Source organism: Bombus vancouverensis, chromosome 1 (genome assembly GCF_051014615.1).
Source record: "Bombus vancouverensis nearcticus chromosome 1, iyBomVanc1_principal, whole genome shotgun sequence".
NCBI lineage: Eukaryota > Metazoa > Arthropoda > Insecta > Hymenoptera > Apidae > Bombus > Bombus vancouverensis.
In genome coordinates this window covers 18,337,287-18,351,464 of record NC_134911.1, presented here as the reverse complement: position 1 = coordinate 18,351,464, position 14,178 = coordinate 18,337,287, and the positions used below count along the sequence as shown (strand labels likewise).

Sequence of the window (14,178 nt, the reverse complement as noted above, 5' to 3'; positions counted from 1 at the left end):
TATTTATTTATTATGGAATAATATTTATTTATATCTAAATAAATCTTACTTACGATTTATTCATTATTACATGTACTTCATGATCAATACATCAATCTCTATATTATAAAATATTGACAAATAGTAGTCAAAAATATGTATACATTTAAATTTGTTCTGCTCTTAATGGTTCTCCTATTTTACCAATAGATGTCGCATTTGAAGTCCTGATATTCCTTTCTATGTGGTCGTTTGTCAACGGTATCGATTCGATACATGTAAAGTTAGTAGTGAGCTTGCAAATTCGCGGACGGAGTGTCGTTTCTAACTGTAACTTTGTGTATCGAAAATTCGAACAGAATGGCAAGAATAGCAGCCATAAAACAATCTTTGGAAAAAGCGTTACACGATGAAAGCAAAACATGGGCAAAGTATCTAGGCAAAGTCGAAAAAAAGACAGGAGTCGATCGACTTTATGTTTTTTTAAGTATGGACGTTAAAATCATATACTTTGTAAGCTTTTTGTGGCAGTTTTTGTCTTGCTTGATAAATCAATTAATTATCACTTTACGTAACGAGAACCTAGTACAAATTTCTCTTGGAAACAATAATTTAATCGTAATTTTAAATTTAATTCTAAAAGTTTTCAAATTACGCACATTTCACTCGCATTTGACTATACTACAACGATATCGTATAGATTGTAGAATATAAAAGAACCTTGACAACGCGGTTATTTTATAGCATAAGATTCTACAAAAAGCATTCGATGACAATTGAATATTCATAGGTATAATAATAATAAAGGGAATGATCGAGTTTTTCCGCATTTATGTAACATACACATTTTACTGTATCACAATAAGATTCCTGCAATTTGCTTAGAAATTTTGCTTACAATAATTAATTTCACTGGATTTTTTTATAATGTTGTTTAATATTTTTTAGGTTTTGTTGGATTTACAGCATTATATTTGGTGTTTGGTATTGGTCAGCAGTTAGTTTGTAATATCTTTGGATTTATATATCCTGCTTATTGTTCTATGAAAGCCTTGGAAAGTCCAAAGAAAGAGGATGATACAAAGTGGCTGACCTATTGGGTGGTTTTTGCAATTTTTACAATCGTTGAATTTTTCGCAGATTATATTTTATGCTGGTTTCCAGTCTATTGGCTGTTCAAGGTACTTTGTTATATTTTAATTACATAAATATAAAATGTAAACCATATACTTATTATATTGTTGGTTTTTACAGTGTCTCTTTTACATTTGGCTAATGGCACCTATTGAACGTAATGGTTCCTTAATATTATACAACTGTATTATTAGACCAAACTTTTTAAGATATCATCACAAAGTTGACGCATTGATATCGTCTGCTCAGGATGCTGGTATATTTTTTATGACAAGATATATATATGTACATAGTTAATACTTTAATACTTATTACAATCTACTAATGAAAATACTTTTATTTCAGCTGTTAAAGCTGCAGCAAATGCTTTGCTGACAGAAAAGCAGGAGTAATATTTATAATTTTGAATTCCTGGAGGCTTAAAAAATATGCCTTAAAAATTTTTACTGTTTTCTCGTCTCGTCCATTTTTAATAAAAAGGAAACTGCAATATATTTGACAGTTTTAATTTCCTATATATAATGTTTATATAGTAGTATAAATTTTATAATCAATTGTGCCTATTATCAAGATGTTATAAAATCCAATTACACATGTTATTGTGTATCTTACAAATTTCTATAGCTTGTCAGGAATGTAGTTCATCAGATCATAAAATTTTGAATGAATGTAATAAATACATAATACTGTCATAAATGCAAATAAAAATTGTATGAATACATAAAGTTTATAAATACAAGTCTTACAAAAATGGCTGTGTAATGTTACATTCTGTAGCAAGATTTTTACATAAGCCAAGCCAATTTAGTAATATTGAACAAATAATTCTTACAATATCATTTGTGATTGGATATTGATGATATTTTAGGCAGTTATAAGCACTATTTGAGCAAATGTTTTCTATCGTAGTATAATTGTCTGTATAAAGATATTTTTATGCCATGATATTACAGTTATAAACAAGGTGAATATTTTTAGTGTTGGAAATGAGTGTATAATGATTTGTAAAACCACCAAACAAACGACTTCTGTAAAAAATACGTAACACGAACGACGAGATTTATATTTGCAATTTTGTAAGTGAGGGTAGGATTAGGTAATATAAAGATTGAGAATATGTCATAAATCATGATACATGTGTATGATGTATGGATACTAAAAATTAATGAATTGTAGGTAAGCGCAAAATTTTTGAAATGATAAATTAGATATTAATCTTGCACAAGTATAAAGACAAGCTTTTATATGAGCTTTAAGTATATTTGTAGCGCCAAACTTATATTTGAGCAGACGTTATTATCTTATAAGAGGTTGAAGAAATATGTGGCATTTTGCGACTGACCAGTCGTATCTTAACAATCGGGAGACAATGTCAGGTCATTGTTGATCCATGCCAAATTCGCGTATTCAGACCTTATAAAATAAAGTGTAAGAGGTTCCATTATTCTTAAAATAAATTCTATACATTTGAAATATTTACGGTTTATTTTCAAAACTAGAAAATTTTCAATACAAATGGAAACGTAAACATCGAGTGAGCGAGACGGAATAAAAACAAATACATTTTCGTTCTCAAGCCAATAAATCGACAATATATCTTGTGACAAGGTCAGTGCACTTTTTACAACACAACTCAGGTCCGAATTGACCATGTACCGTCGGTGAACTAATACATTTTACGGTAATAAGTGAAAAATAATCTGTTTTTTTTATATTGTTCCTGCTTATACAAGTCGACTGGTCAGTCGCGTTTTAAACATCTTCGCACTGAAGAGTTTCGCTGACTCCTTGTTATTGTTTCTGTTGAAAATCTTAGTCCAACGTTAATATTACAAGCCAATAGGTATGCTGAGACTCCTATTCACTAATAATTTATTATTCCTTTACATTTTATTCAATTAAGAAGACATAATTATATTTAAGTATACAGATTTATTATTGGTTGATAAAATCTCAATAAATGTGTTTTAGGTCAATTCAATAAAGATGATATCTTTTATTTCATATTCTTTAAATGAGCACTTGATTTTTGTACAGTATTCGCAGCGCTGATATGTTACAAATGATAATCTGTTTCTTCTAGTGTACTTCTACAATTTAATAACGGTAAAATTAATTAAATAATACATACATATAAAACAATTGAAATAACAAAAATACGTACATCTCTTTGAAGTGTAATTTTTCTGCTGTTAGTGCAAGTTTCCTAATATTTCGAATAGTGCAGGCAGCGGCGATTTGCACTTCCGGGTCATCTGATCCCACCAAACGTAGCACATGCTGTAAATTTTTAATATAAACACACCAACAATTGTAGAACACGTAGAAATTATAGGATAAATGGCTTTAGGCCGTTTTAAATAAAAACCTTGTATAAATCTGTTGAAGAATTTTGACGAAACATTATTATTAACTTATATTTGTTAATATCGCACGGTTTTCATCTTAATAATTTCTTTATTAAAAAATAATGTAGAAATGGCGTAGTCGAAATACTTTTTATGTGGAAAACATTACTGTACATACTACATACCTTTATAACACCGGCAGAGTGCATGGTGATGCAGTTCATGGGCTCTTTACTTAAATGATACGCGGCTATGCAAACCCCCCTAAGAACATTTGTATTTTTGCTAGTCATGTAGTCAATTAATGGTGCAACCGCGTGCAATCGACCAAATTTAGCATTATTCTCCCCCCATTCGCAACAATGAGCTATGGCTAAGGTCAAATTTGCACGCAAATCTTCATTTTCCTAAAAGAGAATAAAATGTTAAATTGAAATAAAGCATTAATATATTGATTATTAAATTAAATAGTTCTAAATATTCAGGGGTTTAGTAAAATGTCGTTATTTCTATGTGTTAAGAATTACTTGAATAAGAAATTTGAATCAGTTCATTTTCGGACAAAAAGAATAATAAAATATGTTAATAAACTTGAAATTATAGATAAAAGCATGCAAAAATGTTAGGAAATTTATTTACTGTTTGGACTTACTGGATTCTCTCTCTCTCTCTCTCTCTCTCTCTCTCTCTTTCTATTTTACATAACAATAAAAACGTGATGATATACATTATGCATTAAAAATATACTTTTATCATAAATATCATGAGAGGGATATTTTAAATTTCTGTGGAAATTATTTAAATTAAATCATTCGAACAAAAATGATTTGAAACAAAATTAAGAAAAAAGAAACGTAATAAGAAAATATCATTCCCAATCTCAAAATATTTTAACGAAATACTTCCATTAGTAGAACACATAAATTCTAACTGTCACTTGATATCTGATCTGTAATATGTTAACATGCTTCCTTCTTCTTAAACTAGAAAGATTGACCCTCTGAAAGAATCTCAAAAAATGCCGAAAGAATTGTTAAAATTCTTTGGATATTCTGCAGGAAAGAAGAAAGAAAAGGTGTAGCGCCGAATAAAGATCGCAAAAATTACCGTGGACACAAGATTCGCCAGTTTCTCCACTACTCCATGATCGCTGAGAATACCCAAATTTTCCGGGTCCGTAGCGATTCCGGCAATAGTGGCACATACTGCGCTTAGTACTTCAGTATTGCTACTTTCAAGAAGACTGACTGTAAGCTCCAATCCACCTACAAATGCCCGTACCATTTCTGGAGAGTCTTTGGCATATTTGATACAGGATACCAATGCGAGGCAGGAGTTTCTTTTGATTATGTCACTAGGATGTTTCAGCAATGACCAGACCAGTCGAACACCATCATTGATGTGCTCTGGATCGTTGATGATGTCCATGCATTGTTCATTTTGCGCGCACTCCTTTATCACCAATGGTATGTTCTCCAATAAAGGCTCGTACGTAGAGCTTAATAATTTGATCTACACAGTGATTTAGATCTTATTAATATTTTTACTGCCATATGTTGACGATGACCATACTTGTTGGACCACGAATGATTTTTCAAATATATTACAGGAGAATTGAGTGACATTTTTCTTTTCCTTTAATGTGTATTTCATACTATATCTCATTCTACTTTTGTATAGATTATATACAGTTCAAAACTGAATTTTCTAGCTCATATTTAACTTCAAGTTAAAATCTCAAAAGTAAAGACTTTCTAAAAGAATTCTAAAGAAATTCTAAAACAATAGTCAAATTAAAATGAATGCCATGAATTTTGCGTTTACTTTGTTATGTATCTATTACGTTGCTTCACCGCTTCTTTCTAATACTTTTTCAGCTACTGTAACTCAAATCTACAGAGTACGTGCGAGAAAACTTTATGGGATAATTTAAGGAACAAAGACGAAATCGGCCTTAAAATATTGAATCAGAGGATTAAAACGAAGATAATGACCACTTTAAAGTAGCAAATAGAGATTAGAGATACTCAGAAGTACCGAAGGGTATTAAGAGCCAAGATTAGGAAAATAATGATAATACCTCTCATCACAGATAAAGAAACAACTATAAACAATTAAAACCCGTAATCCATATTTTGATTTAACATATTAAATTCAGTAGAGCGACGAGATAAAAATATTTCCATAAAGAGAAATAAACGTAGAATCACCAGATTTGGCAAACCATCGTTGATCCTCAGAACATCTCTGTTAGCAGGATCTTTACAACATTCCGCCAGTGCTCCTACAACATTCGCCTGCACGTCATCATCCTCGTGTTCTTCTAAAAATGGCACTAAAGCAGCGACCAAACCATTTTGATTGAATCTTATTACGTTCTCTGGACTTATGGCACATTTCCATATTCCGCCTGTGACTGCAGCTAACAATTGTTTATTAGCCCGGACTTCTTCGCATTGTAAAAGCTTGCACAATATATCCAGACCAGATGTCTGGCGAACCATGTCCCTGGCAATTTTGTTTGTTCCACATTTGAATATCGCCAGAGCGCAATTTTCTTTCAACTTAATATTGTCACTTTGCAGGTGTCGTACAACGTCACAGATAATATCTGTGGTCTCGAACGCTTTGCGAAATACGTTCTGTAATTGTGAAGGAATTATCGATGGACATATGTAAGTTGATAAATGTTTTATAAATTTTTAGATAAGGATTTGCTTATTATCTCGTTTATCGCAAATATATAAACAGCATTTATGCAATAGTATCAATCTTGATAATAGATAATATGTTGAACATTGATAAGAAATATTGGTATTATTGAATATTGATGAGAAACAAAAGATAATTGTTATATAATAATTCTGTTTATACTGAGAAAGTTATACTAGAAAATAAGATACACTATATCATATAAAATATACCACCCATGTAAACATCATATAAAACATGCATCGAAATTCGTGAATTAAAACACTTAAGTAAAAATATAATAAAACCGAGTTAAAAGAATTAAAGATCCAAAATATTTTAAATTTTAGTGTCCACAGATTGCAAATCAGGTATTTTGACTTTTATCATGGAATATTACCTGAAATTCTCAAATATCCACGTTTGAAATAACAGTTTAACATTTAAATCTCATTTACCTTAATTGCACATTGTTGAACAGCTCCCATCATCGGTACTACAAGAGAAGTGTGATGTGATTTCAGGAAACGTTCCATGAGCTTCACCACACCAAACTTGTGAAGTACGTCTCTCACTTTCGGACTACTGCTCAGAGAATCTAAAACTTTAGCACAGCCTATGGCAACCGCAACTAATTCCTTGTTAGTTTCGTTCAACTCATTGTACGATGTTCGAAGAATAGAATCTGGCACGTCCATCACATCTAACTATTAAAGGTTACAATTTTTTTATGATATAAAATCTTCGTTATATGATTATTTCGTTGATGATATGCTAAGAATTCAAAAAACAGAGGCTTCATAAGAAATTTTGCAAATAATTTCATTGATCACAAAATCAAAAAGTTAAATAAATATTTAAGAAATTATAAACTGATTAAGAAAGCTTACAATGAGAGGTATGCCTCCTCGAATTCGTATTTGTTTCCTTGCTTTCCTAATTCGTGCAACAATAGCCATAGTTTCTGCAGCTAAAACCTTCGCAGCAATAGAATAGAACGTCAATATAAAAATTATTCTCATTATTTTTATGCCATTCAATCGTATCTTTAAATTAATGTAACTTATTTTGTATTGAGCTTTATTGGAAACGAATCTTATTACTTTATTTTGTGAATGAATTTTTCATTAGATTTGTTCAAAAAGGTGTACTATCATTATTATTGTACAAGAGGAATAAAATTGTAAATGTTCTTGTGCAAATGAACGATCAGTGAAGTATAAGAAAGTATACTGAACGAGCGAAAAACTAACTTGAATGTCTCTAGCTGGATGCTTTAACATTTGAATCAACGGTGTTACAATACCAAGATCGATTAGGTGCCGTCGCATTTCTGTAGATGACACGATCTGGAGTAAAACCGACAGGGAGCCATTCTGGCATTTTAAATCTCTCGTTTCGAGTAGATTCACCAGAATCTCCAGACCTCCCATCTCTCGAATCGCCTTTTGTATAATCTGTTATCGTAGGAAATTAAAGGTGCATTTTATTTGTCCTGTTTTATTAACTCTAATTATGGAGTATATTTTTGGAAAATTTGAATTTCTAATTGTCTTTAATTAATACATTAAGAATTTCTATGAAAAAGTTCTCCCCCTATTTCTTTCTCCATTATTTCATTCTAGATTATTTAATAAAAGTAATAATAAAAAATTACATTATTTAATATAAAATAAATGAAATAAATTTAATGTAAATATAATCGATAGTCAAAGTAGATTCTTAGTTTTCTAGTCGTTGGCACCCGGCATTACGATATACGATTAATTTTCATTTTCGTATGCAATACAAGTAACAATGATTAAATATCGTATAATTTTTTGAAAATATTTCACGCGAATGAATGGAATGTTGTAGAATTCTTCGACATGTGAATTCATCGAATCTTCGCTTGGAAATTTTGTGCTTAATAATTAAAATTATAATTATATGGAATAAAAACTAAGTGAATTACCCTATTGGTCAGATCATAATCTTTTAAAAGACAGACAGCCACCATAGTTGCGGTTTGATTACCCGCTTTCATGTATCTGATAAGCTTCTGTATGTGCCAAAACTCTGATGGCACTTCCGGAGCTTCATCCTGCACGTATCTTAATTCATCGTCACTTTCTGATTCAGGTTCGTCATCTGTACTTTCTTCCTCCTGTTTTTCGCTGATGTAACGGACTCGAGGACCGAATGGTTGTCCAGTGACTGCTGATATTAGTGGCTTCGATGGTTCTTCCGGTTCGATTACTTCCAGCATATCCGGCTCGATTCTTTATTCGAAAAAAAAAAAAGAAAAATAGAGAAGATCAAAATGAAATGTCATAATTGTAGATCGTTGAAATAAAATCATAGGTTTCTTTAATTAAGCGATTAAACGCATAATGCAATTATTTAATTACGAAATATCGTGATATTACAAATACTTACATATGTTAAATACTAAGGCTGTGAGACAAAAAATATTAAAAAACAAATAACTCTGTGAAATGACGGCTCTGGAACAAAAGATATTAAAAAATAAGTAGAAGCATGAGTGTTGCAAACGTTATATAAAATTTGTTTTAGCACTTTGATGCGTTACAAAATGAAAATGAAATATTTATGAGATGATTGAGATTATAAGACGTATCGTGTTTTATTTACTCGGAAACTTATTTCATTTTTCAATTATTAATTTATCAAGTTTGACAATAAATAAGTAATCAATCGTCATTTACCACCAAGTATTTCTATACACACGTTAATATAGTACAATACTATATAATTAAATACTATAATTTATGTTTGAAGTACAGTGATTCTAAACTTACGTTGGTGGCGGTTCGATGGATATTTTCTTGGCATCTTTTTTCCGTTTCGGTGGCATAATCTTCTATTTCCAACTACAAGGAACGATGGAAACGTTGAAAACCTTGTTTCGTGTGGATAGGATAAAGTACCCTCTTTGTTTTGGACGCTTGGATTAAGAAATTTGTTAAGCTCCTTGTGCACGCAGCTATCGATCAAACAATTCATTACCATGTACAGCCCATGTAGGCATCTGTTCTGCGAATGATATAAAATTAATTTTATTTAATTTTCTTTCTTATGATACTTATTTACACGTCTAAATACTTATGTTTATATATATCGTAAATGTGCTTTAGTTAGCAACTTCTTCTATAATCTCTATCAAAAGATGTATTTTCTTCTTAAATATCTTCGACGCGCATTTTTAATTTCGTTTAGTTAAATTACATACTTGGTATTACAATACAAAAAATTGATCACTCGCTCGATCGATCAAATCGTTGTTTACTGACCTGAATAAATCGATTAATCGGACATATTTTTGTTTTATATACGTACATACTACGAGGGACAAACAAAGCAAAAATAAAATCGGAAAATTTAAAGCTATGTACATTTCTACAGCGCGTATACAGAAATGGACGATATATTAAAGTATAAACTCACATGGCAGATATATGACGCTGAAATTATTCAGTGTAAAATATTCTGAACGTAGCAGTACTTTGCCATACGATATTTATTTTTCGTTTAAATGACAGTTTCGTTTCGATTCTTCGCGTTCAGTCGATAACGTTCCAGGTTAATCGTGTCAATTGAGATTTACAAATGACAGAGTGAACATAAAAGCATTGATCGTTCGTCATTCTAAATTCTAGGTTAAAATTCTACAAAATTCCGGTCCATGTGTTCACTAATATCGAAACAAATATTTTCAGAACACATATATTCAAGCACAATAATGTATAATCATAATTGATGCATGGGAAAAGGAATTTACTGACCAAATATCGTTTTACGCAACTAATTAGATCGATGTAAAAGCATACGATGCACGTGACGTAAGCGTAAGGTAAGCGTAATAAATAAAATTAAGGGTGTTTTACTGTTTGATCTTTGGGAAACTCAATTTCGTTGTATTTTTTAAACTCTTATAGCTTCAAAATAAAAACTCTGGAGAATGTGGCAAGTAGTGGCTAAGATTTACATTTTTGAATTATTAGTTTTTTTATTTCAATCTGTTTACTGTTGCAGCCAAACTCATCGTAACTAAGAATCTTCGGATTCTTTTATCTTGTAATGTGTATCGTATCGTATCGTGTATATAAGTCGTAAGTCATTTTTCTTACCTAAGAGAGCGCGTTCTACGGTATATAATACTGCCAATTTGTCTATTTCTTTTTAGCAAAATTTACAGACGTTACTGAAACATAGATAAATACAGTTTTTGCAAAATGTAAAATGCTAATGAAAAGGATTGTATAGATCATTAGTAAAAAAATGTAAAAAAGAATCTAATAATACGAGTCACTTTAAATGTTACAGAATGAAGAACTTTATGGAAAAAGGTGGAAGTACGGAAAATCTAAAAGCGGTTTGTAAAATTGCTAAGAAAATCAAATGTTCCGTATACACATATATGCTACTCCATTCTCAGTAGTGTTGCTTTTAATATCCTTGTCAATATGGCTTTGTATATGCCGCTGGGGATTTCGGTATAATTTGAAAGACCGAGAAGTAATTAATTACTTATATAAAATTATAATGCTGTTGAAGTATCTTTAATCATCATAATTGTGTTTTATACTTTTTAAATTAAATAAATGAATGGACACAGATTAATGACACTTATATAAACAACTTACACGTACAGATTTTATCCTGTTTAATTTTATACTTCATCGTCATTACTATGTTGAACATGCTTTTTTTGGGTCATATGCGATTTTATTGCGAACGTCCACGAGGAATTAAGAATTAAGAACCACATACTGTAACAGGTAAAAGCAATAATATTTATAAATATATATTGTTCATACTCTTTTTAGTTGATCTTTATTGAAAGGATAAAAAATGAAGAAATCGATTAATATTTTAATATACGTAAGAGAATATATTACACATTAAAGTTTTTACAAAATGTATTATTACTTTATAGCCACAGCATCGATTATCACAGTACTTTTATTATCTTAATTCGTTAATCGATCAAGAAATATTTTCTTTATATTGTTATGAAAATCAAGGAATATTTAAATTGAAAGTAATTTATCTAATAATATAAATAAATAGAGCATTCAAATGAACCGCGCTTAGAAACTGAATATGTCGATCTATCGGAACGGTATACTTACATAGGTTATATTCACAACAGGTGATCGTACGCTTATTTTAATTTTTTCTGAATAACTATACGTGTTTAATCAAAATTCAAGGTATTGTATCAAATGATCTACTAGATTAATATTGAAATTAATTTAAATAATAAACGTAAACAGTACTTTTAACATTTTTGATACATTACTAACCTATCAGTGTAGTGTTATTTAAATTCAACATAATTATTGAGATAAAATATATTATTAAAGAAATTATATTAGAATGAATCCTATTTTATCTCTTATTAAAGAAATTATATTAGAATAAGTTAATGTCATATGTTTATTACTTACTGTTGTTTTATAATATCCATTTTATGTTAGTGAATACTTTTATATTATATGTATTAATATATTTTAATCTCATTGTAAAAGGCAATTAAAATGCATATGCAAATGCAACGATTGACATAATAAACAAGGAAAATATTAATAAAGGTCTAATTCTGGATATCCTTTTCAGATGGGAATGCGTAAACATGCTCAATTTCTTGCTCGGACAGTTATGGTTCAAGATAATAATGTAGAAAAAGCTTCTCGTTTGTTAAATAGCATATTGTCAAAAGAAGGTATTTTTGAACAATATAGACGTACTAGATACTATGAAAAACCTACCCAAACAAGAAGGAGGATTAATTTTGAAAAATGTAAAGCTATTTATACCGAGGACATGACTAGAAAAATTCAGTTTATTTTAAGAAAAAATAGAGAAAATCCATATCCTGGCTCTGACTAAACTGTACTTATGTTTTAATTAAGTGTCTTGTATAATTTTAAAGTCATCTGTAAGTTTGTATGCATATGATATAATGGTAAATATCCTTACTTTATGTATATTCTGTATAACTGGTTAAAAGACGTTAAATAAATTACAAACGTACGCCGTCGGTATGTCAGAAGCTGATACACAGAGTTCCATTTAATGTCACGTCTATCTTATCCTTAGCCAGTTATATCATTACATCTGTACCTCGTTTATGGTCATATGTCATATATTATTTCATGCTGAATCGGTAACGTCAGAAATTACACAAAAAATTACGGAAAAATAGAAGTTCAGAGGACGCGGAATAAGATGGTACGTTAGATATTAGATCAACTTGTAGTTCTTGTATTAAACTACAGTTTCAAATAAATTGTATCTGAAAAGGAATACATATGCATATAATCCAAAGTATGATTTGTATCGTGGCGCCATCCTATGAACTACTTGAACCACTGATTTCTTTAAAACTTGATGGATAAGGGTCACTTTTCTGTTTGTACAATTTTTTAAACAATTTTCATCTCTGGTATAATAGATATCATTTTCATTTAAAAATTAATTATAAAGAATTTTTCAATGTATTAATGGAAAAACAAAATGTCGTTAAGATACACAGTAATTTCATAATTATCGATTTAAAAGGATATGAGATAAGGGTTCATTATTCAACATTTAGCCTTATTTTTATATATTGTTTCTTATCCAAAGTTACGAAATGAGAAATTTATGAAAATTAAATCAAATATAATACCAAAAATATCGTAAGCTACGATGCAACTAATTTTATAAAGTATTTGAAGTATATCGAATAAATATTATCAAAGGTGCCAGAGTAAACAGCATGTTTTTGACAGATATTTTCAACGTTGTTTTCAACGTTGTAACTTCATTGACTGTTCTAATTTCAAAAAAACCTTTTACCGTAGTATTCTACGCATGTGAAACCAAACAATATATATATATATATATATATATATATATATATATATATATTTCCAATTTTTCACATTTACAAGGTGCTACACTGTATTAATTCTGTGACGTGTAACTGGAAATGACGAGTTTTGTCGCTTTTTAAATTTACATTTGTTTACAATAGTCAAGAAAATGACGTGTATATTACAATGGTAAGCGTTAACAATAAGCGTAATCTAGTTCTCATGGAAAATTACTTCTGGTTATTTTTAATAACGCTGTATTGTTCTTTAACGAGAATAGTTGAGCTAGTTATCGTTAGCTGCAATTGAAGCGATCTTGATATAATTTGCGAATTGATTAGCAAGTTGCAGCTTCGTATCGAAAGTGAAACGTAATGAAGCAGAAAGTTATCTTTCTCGGTATTATTTAGAGTTACAATATAAGACCCAAATTTTTTATTAAATCTTAAAAATAGATCAAATATGTTTGGATATGACCTTTAAAATTAAATCAGTATTTTCTTAATAATCTTAAAACAACGTAATCGTACGAAACGTACACACATACGCAAACATAGGAAAGTAACAGTCGTATTAAATTTCTTAACGTTATTTCTCCCTTATTATTAAGATTAAATGCTTGTAAAATTAAAAATAAAGTTTGTTTACCTAATCAATACATTATTTATAGTGAGTGATATGAATCGGAATAAATTGTGCGATCCGTATTAATTAAAATAAGGAAAATAATAATACACAGTATATAAAATATAATCAGTAATTACGCATAATATTTAGTGTGTGATGTGTAATGATACAATAACAGATGTATGTACAGTGTGGTTGGTAACTGGTGGTACAAGCGGAAAGGGGGTGATTCTACGCGAAAAAAGAAGTTGAAAATATAGAATAAAAATTTTTCGTTTGAGGCTTTGTTTTCGAGAAAATCGACTTTGAATTTTCGCTCGGTACGCGTGCACTTTATCGCGTCTCGTTATAACGGATCTCACTGTAGATCGTTATCTCGATTGACGTTATTTTTAACATTTTTAAAATTTTTAAATTTTTATATTTTTTAAATTTAAATTTTTATTCTATATTTTCGATTTCTTTTTTCGCGTAGAATCACCCCCTTTCTGATTGTACCACCAGTTACCAACCACCCTGTATATAAGGAAGGAGAT

At 29.9% G+C, this 14,178-nt stretch overlaps 3 protein-coding genes and 1 long non-coding RNA gene across 5 annotated transcripts; 3 read left to right on the top strand and 1 right to left on the bottom strand.

The window, feature by feature from the left end:
* The first annotated feature begins 250 nt into the window (after positions 1 to 250).
* On the top strand, positions 251 to 2,586 carry LOC117153362 (receptor expression-enhancing protein 5). Its single transcript, XM_033327350.2, has 4 exons — positions 251 to 466; positions 928 to 1,160; positions 1,234 to 1,369; positions 1,459 to 2,586. The coding sequence occupies exons 1-4, from the start codon at positions 340 to 342 to the stop codon at positions 1,503 to 1,505; spliced, it is 543 nt and encodes a 180-aa protein (XP_033183241.1). The 5' UTR covers positions 251 to 339; the 3' UTR covers positions 1,506 to 2,586.
* Positions 2,587 to 3,167: 581 nt separating this feature from the next.
* On the bottom strand, positions 3,168 to 9,079 carry gudu (Armadillo repeat-containing protein gudu). 2 transcript variants are annotated; one of them, XM_033327349.2, is made up of 11 exons: positions 8,954 to 9,079; positions 8,571 to 8,638; positions 8,107 to 8,413; positions 7,406 to 7,609; positions 7,043 to 7,129; positions 6,611 to 6,859; positions 5,672 to 6,103; positions 4,569 to 4,973; positions 3,647 to 3,868; positions 3,278 to 3,393; positions 3,168 to 3,203 (listed from the first exon to the last, which is right to left on the bottom strand). In XM_033327349.2, the coding sequence occupies exons 3-11, from the start codon at positions 8,398 to 8,400 to the stop codon at positions 3,170 to 3,172; spliced, it is 2,043 nt and encodes a 680-aa protein (XP_033183240.1). In that variant the 5' UTR covers positions 8,401 to 8,413; positions 8,571 to 8,638; positions 8,954 to 9,079; the 3' UTR covers positions 3,168 to 3,169. The 2 variants fall into 2 exon arrangements, with proteins under 2 accessions (XP_033183240.1, XP_076478038.1); XM_076621923.1 differs by lacking the exon at positions 8,571 to 8,638 and having other exon boundaries at positions 8,954 to 9,040.
* LOC117153365 (uncharacterized) lies at positions 4,794 to 10,702 on the top strand. Its single transcript, XR_013059297.1, has 5 exons — positions 4,794 to 4,927; positions 5,339 to 6,136; positions 6,677 to 6,868; positions 8,274 to 10,005; positions 10,091 to 10,702. It is a non-coding gene; the product is annotated as an uncharacterized LOC117153365 (long non-coding RNA).
* Positions 10,703 to 11,242: 540 nt separating this feature from the next.
* Positions 11,243 to 12,215, top strand: mRpS21 (mitochondrial ribosomal protein S21). The gene is made up of 2 exons (XM_033327351.2): positions 11,243 to 11,368; positions 11,775 to 12,215. Exon 2 carries the CDS (start codon positions 11,775 to 11,777, stop codon positions 12,045 to 12,047), a length of 273 nt encoding a protein of 90 aa, XP_033183242.1. The 5' UTR covers positions 11,243 to 11,368; the 3' UTR covers positions 12,048 to 12,215.
* The last annotated feature ends 1,963 nt before the right edge of the window (positions 12,216 to 14,178 follow it).